The sequence below is a fragment of the Marmota monax genome, unplaced genomic scaffold (genome assembly GCF_021218885.2).
Source record: "Marmota monax isolate L192 unplaced genomic scaffold, Marmota_monax_Labrador192_F-V1.1 WCK01_AAM20220418_F8-fsc00064, whole genome shotgun sequence".
NCBI lineage: Eukaryota > Metazoa > Chordata > Mammalia > Rodentia > Sciuridae > Marmota > Marmota monax.
In genome coordinates, this window is record NW_026694542.1 from 8445178 (window position 1) to 8457288 (window position 12111).

At 40.1% G+C, this 12111-nt stretch overlaps 1 protein-coding gene across 9 annotated transcripts in view; it reads left to right on the top strand.

The window, feature by feature from the left end:
- The window catches only part of Ttll6 (tubulin tyrosine ligase like 6), a 43181-nt gene extending 32168 nt beyond the window's left edge, over positions 1 to 11013 (top strand). For 4 of the 9 annotated variants that reach the window (XM_046420527.2, XM_058571549.1, XM_046420531.2 and 1 more), the window contains 3 exons: positions 5816 to 6185; positions 6972 to 7240; positions 10624 to 11012. In XM_046420527.2, the coding sequence (XP_046276483.1) occupies positions 5816 to 6185; positions 6972 to 7240 (639 nt within the window). In that variant the 3' untranslated portion in view covers positions 10624 to 11012. Of the gene's footprint in view, positions 1 to 5798; positions 6186 to 6971; positions 7241 to 9619; positions 10300 to 10605 lie in introns of those variants that run through there. The other 5 variants (XM_058571551.1, XM_058571547.1, XM_046420533.1 and 2 more) reach the window with 5 other exon arrangements.
- Positions 11014 to 12111: the final 1098 nt, after the last annotated feature.

Consider the following 12111-nt stretch of genomic DNA (forward strand, 5'->3'; position numbering starts at 1 on the left):
TGCAGGCTTTCTAGTTGAAAATTCTTTCAACTTTTGTTTATCATAGAAGGTTTTAATTTTGTCATCAAATCTAAAGCTTAATTTTGCTGGATATGAGATTCTTCGTTGGCATCCATTTTCTTTCAGAGCTCGGCATATGTTGTACCAGGATCTTCTAGCTTTCAGGATATGGGTTGAAAAAATCTGCAGATATCCTAATTGGTATCACCCTATATGTAATCTGATTCGTTTCTCCTGTGGCTTTTAAAATTCTCTCCTTATTCTGTATGCTAGATATTTTCATTATAATATGCCTTGGTATGGATCTGTTGTGATTTTGAACATTTGGTGTCCTATAAGCCTCTTGTATTTGATTTTCCAATTCATTCTTCATGTTTGGAAATTTTCTGATAGGTTTGGAACTATATGCTTTCCTCTATTCCAATAATTCTTAAATTTGGTCTTTTTATGTTGATTCATAATTCTTGAATGTTCTGCTCATGGTTTCTTACCATCTTTACTGTGTGGTCAACATTCTTTTCAAGATTTTATATTTTTGTCTTCATTGTCTGAGGTCCTGTCTTCCAAGTGATCTGATCTGTTAGTGATGCTTTTCAGTGAGTTTTTAATTTGGTTTATTGTTTCTTTCATTTAAAGGATTTCTGTTTGTGTTTTTCAGAACCTCTATCCCCTTATTGAAGTAATCTTTTTCTTGCTGTATTTGTATGTAGCTCTTTATCAAAATGATATTTTGCTGCCTGTATTTACTCTCTTATATCATCCTTTAATTCACAGAGAATTTTAATGATGTACATCCTGAGCTTCCTCTTTGCCATTTCTTCTGTTGTGCTGGCCATGGATTCTAATAACATTGTATCTTGGTTTGTTTGGGGCACGTTTTTCCCTTGTTTTTTTCATGTTGTTCATATGTCTTCCCTTCTAGCACTGTGGATTCGGGGCATTATAGTTTTTACCCTCTAGGCTTGTAGTGTCCCTGCAGGGTTCTATTATCTCTCCTTGATATTGCTTCTAAGCCCCAGCTGGTGTTCCAAGCTGGGGGTTGCCCCAACTAAAGATGGTGACTAAGGTGTCCCAGAATGGAGGCAGCTGCTTTTAGCTTTGGGGTGTTGGGTTGGGTGGGGCTAGGTGGTGGCAGTGGGCGGCATGTTCAGAGATGTAGCTCTGTGGCATGCAATGTTGTGGCTGGTGGTTGTCTCCAGACCCTGTGTGTTGTCCCCAGGTGCAGGCTACAGTGTGTAGAGGACTATGGTGGTGGTTGTAGTGTCCCAAGATGGAGGCAACTGAGGGAAGCTCCACTTTGGTAGATGGGAGTCCACATGAGAGCAGTGGCCGGAGTTCCTGTGCAGGCATGGCAGCCGTGATTCCTGCGTGGGAGCAGCTGTTGGGGTTTCTCTAATAACTCACAGAGAAACAATATTCCCGCTACTCGAATCCCAGGTCACAGAGTGACACAGAATGCAGCCTCCCTCTTGCCGGCCATCTTGGAACCCCTCTGGTGGTGTTTTTGTTTTGTTTTTTGTTTTTAATGTGGTGCTGGGATTGAACCCAGGGCCTCAGACATGGTAGGCAAGCACAGTACCACTGAACTACATCCCAAGCCCAGATTTTGGAAAGAAAAATATAGGGCTAAGAGTGTAGCTCAGTAGTAGAGCACTCGCTTAGCATATGTGAGGCCTGAGTTTTATCCCTAGCATTTCATAAACACACACACACACACAAAAGCCTTGATTTATGGTCCACCAATTTGTTTTAGTGAATGTTTTATGTGCACTAAAAAAAAAAAGTGTATTCTGCAGTTACTGAGTATTTAAAGGCTCTCTCTTTAGACAGGTATAAGTAAGTCTTGCTTTCTGTGTAACAAGCTCTGTCTTTTATTCTTATACCTTTATTTTATTTATTTATTTTTCTTATGTGGTGCTGGGGATCAAACCCAGGGCTTTGCTCATGCTGGGTGAATGCTCTACCGCTGAGCCACAACTGCAGTCCCATGCTCTGCCTTTTAATTAGAATTTTAATTCCATTTTCATTTAATGTCATTAATATGATTATGGTTAGGGCTGAAATTTTGTTATTGGTTTTTTTTATTAATTTTTTTTGTTGTTGTTTTTCCCCTGCATCCTTTCTTTCATGTCTTCTTTTGGGTTAAATTGAAATTAGATATTTATAAATCTCAACTCTAGATTGCCCTTTTAGCTATAACTTTTTGCCTTTTTTCAGTGGTTGTTCTAGGGATTTCAATAAGCATCTTTGGCTTATCAAAATGTGTATCTAATGGGGCTAGGGATGTGGCTCAAGTGGTAGCACACTCGCCTGGCATGCGTGCGGCCCGGGTTCGATCCTCAGCACCACATACAAACAAAGATGTTGTGTCGGCCGAAAACTAAAAAATAAATATTAAAATTCTCTCTCTCTTTAAAAGAAATTATAAAAAAATGTGTATCTAATGTTGTACTTAATTTTAAATATAGAAAACTATATTTTGTTATCATACATTATAAATCACACAATACAGTGTTAAAATTCTTGCTTTAAAAGGTTGTAATATTAAAAAGGATGTATATTTTAAAGTTATTTTTTAGCCTGCAAAATCTCTCTTTATTATTTATTATGGTGCACATTTACCTGCTGGTAAAGTTTTCTATTTCTGTTTATCTGAAAATGTCTTTATTTGGACTTCATTTTGAAGGATTTGTGGGGTGGGGGGACCTAGAATTGAATTCTAGGTTCATTTTTTTTTTCCTTTCAGCACTTGAAAGATGTTGTTTCATTATCTTCTGGTTTATTTAAACATGAGAACTCAGCTGGACCTGGTGGCAAGTTCAAGATCAGCCTGGGCAAGACCCCCGTCTCAAAATTAAAAATGAAAAGGGTTGGGGATGAGCCTGGGGTTGTGGCTCAGTGGTAGAGTGCTTGCCTAGCATGTGTGAGGCACTGGGTTTGATTCTCAGCACCACATAAAAATAAATAAAGGTCCAACAACAACTAATAAAATATATATTTTTTAAAAAGTGGGGTGGGGATGTAGCTCAGTGGTAAAATATACCTGGGTTCAGTCCTCAGTAGCAAAAACATTAAAATAAACAAAATGAAATGAGAAATCAACTGTATTCATACCAATGCCTTGTATATAATATGTCATTATCTGTGAATTTTAACAATTTGTCTTTGATGTGTCTAGGCATGTTTTTTATTTGTAGCTATTCTATTTGGGATTCTTGAGCTTGTTGGTTTTGTAAGTTCAGGTATTTTACCAAATTTGAAAAGTTTATGTTTAATATTCAAACAGTTTTTCTACCTTATTTTGTTTCTCTTCTCCTTTAGGAACATGTATATTTTAAAAAAGAACATGTATATTAAATCATATAATATTCTCTCATAGACTTCTTAGGTTCTATTTATTTTTTCTTCAGTCTTGCTTCTATTTATTTCTTCAGATTGGATATATATATATATATATATATATATATATATATATATATATATATATATATATATATTTCCCCCTCAGTACTGAGGATTTAAACCCAGTGATACATAGAGCTATACACCCAGTCCTTTTTAATTTTAGATAGGGTCTCCCTAAATTGTCCAAGCTGGTCTTGAACTTGTGATTCTCCTACCCCAGTCTCCCAAGTAACTGAGATTACAGATGTCCACCACCACTCTAAATTATTTTTTTAATTGGTACATTATAATTATATATAATGCAAATAATTTTTATAGTTTTGGTTTCTATGCTTAGATTCACAATTTTTTAAAAAAAATTCTCATGCATATGTTCCTTTAACTCCTTGACAATATTTATAATGCCTCCTTTCAAGTCTTTATATATTGATGAACCACTGAATTTAGGTCATTTCAGAGTCAATTTCTATTAACTACTTTTTCTCTTGAGTGTGGATTATATTTTTCTGTTTCTCTGCATTTCTGGCTGTTTCATTTGGATGCTGGACATTATAAATTATATGTGATGCTGTGACTCATTGTAGAGTCTCTGGATTCTATTTGTTCCTCTAAAGAGTGATTTTTATTTGGATAGTACATTAATCCCAATTCTGAATCTACTGTGATCAGCAGCAACTGAAATCTCTTTAATTAGTTCAGTCTCCGGTGCTGCTTATTTGTTGAGTCCCCTGGAGGCCTTTCCTCTTCATCACCCGCCCCCCTGCTTTCGGTATGTGTAGTTTATTAGACAGTCATGTTGCACATGAAAGATTTCCCCTTTTCACAATTTACCCCATTTCTCTAGCTTCTCTATATTGTAAGGCTGTGGCTTTCTGTTGCCCAAGCCATGTGGATTAAGGGTATCCCTGGATAAAAGGCTGCAAAGCTGCAAATAAGTGCAGTTCCTTTGTTCCCCCCAAGAATAATTTCCAACCATCCATTTCATCATATCAATTTTCCAAAGTAAGGACATGGAGGTTGCCTTCAGTTCTGTCCCACTACAAATAATACTAAAGTGAATATCCTTCTGTTTTTAAAATTCTGATAAAATATATATAACATAAAATTTACTGCTTTAAGCCAGGTACAGTGGTGTATGCTTATAATTCAGCTCCTTGGGAGACAGAAGCAGGAGGATCAAAAGTTTGAGGCCAGTCTTAGCAACTTAGTGAGACCCTGTCTTAAAATAAAACATAATAAGAGCTGGTGTTATACCTCAGTGATAAAGTTCCCCTGGGTTCAATCCCTAGCATCCCCTAAACAAAACAAAACAAAATTACCATTTTAAGCACTATAAATGTATAGTTCCATGACATTAAGGTTAGTCATTAATTTGTGCAACTGTCACTACTGTCCATTTCTAGAACTTTTTCATCACCCTAAACAGAAATTCTGTCCCCAGTAAATATAACTCTCCATTCTTTCCTTCCCCCCAGCTCCTGATAACCTCTACTTTATTTTCTGTCTCCATGAATATGACTACTCTAGCTACCTTACATAAGTGGAATCATATGATATCTGTACTTTTATGTCTAAATTATTTCACTTTCCATGATCTTTTCAAGGTTCATTGAGATTGTGGCATACATCAGAATTCTCTTTAAGACTGAATAAGATTTTATTCTATGTATATGTTTTATTTACGCGCTCACTTGTTGGTAGACATTTGAACTGTTTCCACCTTTTGGTGGAAAATGCTGTTGGGAATATTGGTGCACATATTTTTAAAAATGTTTATTTAGTTGTAGATGAATATACAATATCTTTATTTATTTTTATGTGGTGCTGAGGATTGAATCCAGTGCCTCACACATACAAGGCGAACACTTTACCACTGAGCTATAGCCTCAGCCCCATTGTGTACATAATTTTTAAAGAGTTATCTAATAACTTATTTAGTATATAAGCCTAGCAGCAAAATTGCTAGGTAACAGGATATTTGTATCTCACTATGTCAATTATTTCTAAATGGTATGAAATGACCTTATCAGTCTATATTCTTAGCAGCAGAGGGTTCCTGTGCATTCACCATACCCACCAATAGTGGTATTATTTGGCTTTCTAATTTTTGCAAGTCTGATAGCTATAAAACAACACCTATTTTTTCTGATCTGCAATCTCTAGTATTTACAATTTCTCATGTTTAAAGACCTCTACAGGAAGCTGTATATTTTCCCCATCGTCTTATCTTTTGCCCTAGTGTTTAACCAATTGTGGCTAGGAAACTCTTCTAACCTAAATCTTTCTTGTTGAGGCTGAATCCCACTCTTAATTTACTATTTTAATCATTACTGTTTGTTTCATTCAAGAATAGCAGAAGAAGGAGGCCTTTGCTTTCTACAATTTCAATTTAGACTGTTTTCTCTTTCAGCCCTTAACCTCAGTAGAAACTACCCCTGAATCTACCACCTGGGACTCAACCTCTCCAGAGTTGCTACCAAGCCTGACACTGACCACCAACTCTGAATGCAGCAGCCCAGAAATTGTCAGGATAGTATCCTTTAAATATAAGCAGCAGCAGATTCCCCAGAAGCTCATCCAGGAGAACATATCAAAACCTTCTGTGCCTACAAAATCCTGGAGCTTCTCGCACAATTTGAACCCAAGCTGGGCTTTGCTAAAGAATGACATGAAGGAGAAGCATCTGGTGTCAGAGCTATTGGCAAAGCTTCTTTTAAGAGGGAGGCTCTCCTTGTTCCCAGCTTACTGCAGCCCGAAGCAGGTGCTGAGTGACATGTCACGTGAGTGCCAATGTATGCAGGGGTGTGTCAGGAGCTTAGGCGTGTTAATCAGCTTTCCTTTACTATAACAAAATACCTGAAATCACTGACTTATAAAGAGAAAAGTTTTATTTTTAAAGGTTCCAGTCCATGATCGAGGGACACATTGCTTTTAGACCTCTGGGTATGGGCATTGGATGACAATGGTGGGGGGCATGTGGTGGAGCAAAACTGGCCACCTTGTGGCTAGAATGCAAAAAGAGGAAGAAGAAGGGGCTAAAGTTGTACAGTTCCCTTCAAGGGCATACTCTCAGTGACCTAAGGCTCTTCCACTAGGCCCTACTTCCTAAAGACTCTACCACCTCCCAATAGCAGCACCCTGGGGACCAAGCCTTTAACACATGGGCCTTTGGGGGACGCTCAATATCCAAACTGTAGCCTCAGGGGAGAGAGAAACAAACGAAACCAAGTCTAACTTTTGGGGATCCCCAGCCATGAGAAGGGTTCTTAGACTCTGCCCTCAGGGAAATCCATCCGTTGGTACTCTTAGGGAATCTCTCGCTTAAGAAGACAAAGGATCGAATAGAATGTTGAATCTGAGGACCCTCTCTGACACTTCCTGATTCTTGTTCAGATGAGTTTGTACCAATTATAGGGAAGAGGAACAATTTGGAGGAGAGGAGCAACAAGTGATTCTGGTTCAGTCAGTTTGGGGCCACAAGACCCTAGTTGGAGGTGCATTTTGCTAGGAATTAGTGCCAAATCCAGCAGCACAGACTGATGATGCCAATGACTTTGCCTTTCCAGAAAAATCCTTCCTGCCAAGGAAGGGCTTCTCCTTTAGCCACAGCCCTGGTGAGAAGACGCAGATGGATGTGCCCTCCCTCCTCCTCTTGCAGAACCCTCACAGCTCTGACTATTCTCTGAAGGACCTTCTGGTGGTTGCCACTCCAGCCCGACTGGATCCAAGGCCTTGCAGGAGCCATACAGGTGCTATGAGGAACCCCCATATACAGGAGCAAGAAGCATACAGCCACTGCCTGATCTCTGGCCAAAAAGGATGTGAAAGGAACTAGGTAGGCTATTCATATTCCCAGAATATGTTGGTATCTTAGCAGGTATATTCTCACTCTTTCTGAAATGTTGAGTATATAGGAGGGTAGATGGATTGATACAGACATACAGGCAAATAAACCATCAAGACTTGCCTCTATCAAAATGTGAGCCCCTTGTGTCATGTATTTCTGTTAAGATTGAACTGTCCTCACTACAAAGTGCACTTTGTTTTGCCTTTCACTTATGGCTAACATTGAGAAAGTCATAAACTCAGGTCCCAGAAAGAGAAAGAATCAGACTGACTTTGAGGACTTGATTTTCACATCCTTCGAGACTGTGCCAGTCTGGCTCCAGCCTAAATCACTTGCTCGAAAAGCTAACCTTGTAATGGCAGGAGACAGAAAAACAGGCCCATGGAACCGGCTTGATACCATGTGTAAAAAGACTGAGGAGGTAGTAAGAGGCTCCTTGTCAGAACTTTAGGGATTCTGAAGGCAGGTCCTACATACACAGGAGAACTCTATTAAATAGTGTTGCCTGGAGAAGAGGGATGCCCTGCTTTTGGCTGTCTATGGAAGAAGGCCATGCATTTGAGTCACCTCCCTCTGTAGCCTAAAGCACCATGTCACCAAACACCGACTTGGCCCCCTGGTGACCAGTAGCTCACACTGCAGGGGGAGCCTGTGAGTAAATAGTAGCCCACAGGCATCACCTTCAGTATTTGTAAAATTGCATAACACTGGGCCTACCTCGAAATTCTGAATATGTAGGTCCTAAGTAACAGGCCCAGGAATCTGTATTTGAATGAAGCTCCTCTGATAATCCTTTTACCATGCCAAAAGAACTGGGTCTGTTCTTTTCCAAACATCCCACAGGACCAGAATCATGTGGGGAACTTTGTTATACCTAGAGTTTCCAAGCCAGACCCCTGAAAATTCTGACCAGAGGTCTGGAACATGACCTTAGGAATTTGTCCTTTGAACAGGTATCTTGGGTTTGCATTGATTTATAAATGGATCAGGATGAAGCTTGAGAAAGGGGCTATTGCATAATAAATGATGGTTGAATGAAAGAAGGAAAGGGCGGTAGAGAGTCCATGTGGTGGATTAGGGGTTTTCTTGAGTGTAGTAAAAACGCCTTCCACGTAACAAGTTTACATACCACAGCTCAGGATTCCTCTGTTCAGTGATATGAGGTTGACAAAGCAGAAGTTGTTACCTGATCCCCAATTTGCAGATGAAGAAAATCAAGGTTGGGCTGGGGTTGTGGCTCAGTGGCAGAGCACTTGCCTCGCAAGTGAGAGATACTGGGTTTGATCCTCAGCATCACATAAAAATAAATAAAGATTAAAAAAAAAGAAATTCAAGTTTGAGAATATTACATGATTTGCCCAACCTCATGTGTGTGACAGACTCTGAACAAATCGCCCAGTGTTTCCTCCTCTTTATCACCCTGCCACAAACTTAAAGTCTGTCCTGACTCATGTAAGGAATAGAGTCCTGAAAAAATCTTCCATTGTTCTGCTGAAGTCACTATAATCTCATTATCCTTCCTTTGGATGCACTTTTACAATGGGTTGGTCACTGAGCTCAGGATGCAGATCTGTACAAGAGTTGAACTCTAGGGCTTAAATAACCAATTTTGTAAGATTTTGAGGATAACTAAGTCTTGGTAGAGAGGATAGCTTTAATGATGGTAGTGGTGACAATGATGATGATGATGATATTGTGTTGCTGCTGCTGCTGAGCCTTGCATGGATTGAACCAAGACACACTTACTTTTGGTGTCCTAAAAGCTTTGCACAATTATCTCAGTCCTCAGGGCATTTTTATTCCCTTTTTTTCAAATAAGGGAAAGCAAAACTTAGAGAGGTTAAGTAATTTAGCCAAGGGCACACACATAGCTTCTTTTTCTTTTTTTTTTTTTTTAATTGAACCCAGGGGTGCTTAACCACGGAGCCACATCCCCAGCCCTTTTTATTTTTATTTTTTATTTTATTTTGAGACAGGGTCTTGCTAAGTTATTTAGGGTCTTCACTCAGTTGCTGAGGCTGGCTTTGAACTTGCAACCCTCCCACCTCAGCCTCCCAAGCTGCTGGGATTCCAGGCCTACACTCCTGTGCCATACTGCACACAGCTTTTTAACCACTATCCCATACTGTCTCCAGCCAGCCATCTTGGCTGCTCTTAAATGATCCATATCAAATATATGGGTTGGTAAGGCTGAAGGAAGACGAATGTTATACAGGTAAAAGGAATGTCTGGTGATTGTGGATGTGAATCATCTAAGCACCTCCTGACCCACTAGGTAGGAATGGTGATGATGAGTTAATTAATTTTAACATTATGGAGGCCATTATAAAAGAAAATCTAAGAGACATCTTCTTTTTTTCCTTCCAGAATCAGATTGGATCTCTCTACCATTTTTTTCCTTTCCCACCTCTTACTACCAGGAAATTATTTGTCCTTCCCACAATGTATATAATGTCACAAAACTAACCCAAAGTTTCATTTCCTCATATAGAAATCCTGGTCTGATAAATACCTCCCATTAGCACCACCAAGGCCAATAGCCTTGTATTTTGTGTCCTCCCAAAATACAGGACCATGACTTCTAGATGTCATTGGTGCTGCCCCAGTTCACATCCCAATTGCCTCAGCAGTGGCACTCCTCTGCATTCTCATCCAGAACACTTCCCCCAAGCAGAGCAACTTGGGGGAGGAGTGTTTTAGAGGGCTCATGATTTCCAGGAGTCCAAAGCCCTCAGTCCTCCAACAGGCCTGTGCCAGTTGGTCTTCATCTCTAAAGATAAAAATCAGGAATAGGACTGAACATGTGGCAGAACTGGAGCAGCTGCTACCAGTGAAAGATCAGGCCTCCTCTCACTCCAGCCAGCCCAAATCCCCACCACCTCAGTGCCCAGACATCATCTTGCTACTTCCCATTCCAACCCAGTTCAATCTTGCTGGCAAAGACAGAGGTGAGGTGAAAGTGCCCGTAGATGTTTCTTCCACTGACTTGCAGAAATTATATGCCTTCCCCTCATGTATACATTAATAAAATAAATTGTTGTGTTCAATGCCAGCACAAAGAGCCTGATCCAGAGAGAGGATGGGAATGGGAAGTGGGAAGATAGTTCTTCTGATCACTCCTTACTAAGGAAGCTCCAAATCTATTGAAAATATGTCAGGAGTCTCAGAAATTCTTGGACTGGGAGCTCAGAGCCCAAGACAGCCTACTTTGGAGTACAATGGCACCTCCATCTCTGTCCAGATATATTAGTTAGGATTCACTACAGGGACAGAACCAACAAGATGTGTGTGTGTGTGTGTGTGTGTGTGTATATATATATATATATATATGGTTATAATATGGTATTTATTAGCTTGACTTACACATTCAGAAGCTGGACAGTCCCACAGTGGCCCATCTGCATGCTGGAGAGCCAGAGAAACCAGTAGCTGTTCGGCCCAAGAAGCTAGAAGCCTCAGAGCAAAAGGGACCAACAATGGAGCCCTATTTTGAGGATGAAGACCTGGAAGTTCCCTGGAGAGTTGCTGGTGAGAATCTATGTTGGAAGACTGAAGGAGATATAGTCTGATGTCTACAGGTGATGGTAGCAGCAATAGATACCCACCCAAGAACAATTGGGCTTCTCAAGAAGAATTAAGCTTGCATCTGCTGCAGATTCTTCTTTCTAGTTTTGTTGTTGTTGTTGTTCCATCCGGGTACCCAGCCTATTTGACAATGCTTCCTACATTCAGGGTGGGTCTGCCCTTTCAATTTGCTGTTCCTCATGTCAGTCATCTTTGGAAACACCCTCACAGATACAGGTGGAAGTCTCTTAATCTTAGGTGTTTCCTAGGCATCTCTAAACCCACTAAAGTTGACAATCCAGATTAGTCATCAGAAGGGCATAGGTATAATATCTCACCTTACCTGACAGTTAACTTTCTGACTCTCCAGGAGTATGATTCAAGATTTTTGCCTCATTGCTCTTTCTGAGTTGATCCCACATGACAGCTTTGCAGGGGGAATATGGGGAGAGTAGAAGTGAGATCTGAAGACCAGCACTTGCTTCACAGTGGTGATCCAGGTTTGCCTATGGATTCCCAATGAAATGAATGTCTGGTATCAAGGATGTTGGGAAAGTCTGGGATACTTGAACTCCACTGAACCCCTCAAGCAAAAGACCTTAATTATCCAAGGTATTTGATACTATAAAGTTGTCATAGAGCACAGCTTAGCCTAAACAAATGATATAAGACTTGCAGGAAGTACTACATCTCTCCCCTTTCTTCCCTCATCACTAGTTTTAGCCAGCCAGGCATCCTGAACTGATGAAAAGGAACTCACTTAATAAGGTAAAATCACAATTTTTTTTGGTTTTCTAAGGGACATTTTGGTGCCAGTATCTTTGCTCCTAGAGACAGGGCCAGTTTCATGGACAGGCAATCTGTGCAGTCACTTAGGGGCTCACACATAAAAGAGTCTTGTACTTGGTTTAATGTTCTATTTAATTCTTGAAATTCTGAATAATTTATGAACAAGAAGTTCTGCACTTTCATTTTTCCCTGGGCCTGCCAAATTATGTAGCAGGTCCTACCTGGAGATTCTTAACAGCTCTGATTACCCAATGAGAAGGCAAAATGTCTGGCTACCTTCCTAGCCCTACCTACCTGCTGTCTGCTGACCCAAAGGGCTATGTAGAGCAACTGTCTGTTTTTCCTGATGGAAGACAAAGGCTGCTTGCAGCAGTTCTTGCTTCTGTGGAATGTACAGGTCCTTATATAACTAGCTTAAGCTAAGTGGCACTAACAGAGTGTCAGTACAGGAGAAGGAAACACTGTCCTACGCAGCTGATGACTGAAGTTCACTTCATTGAGGAGGT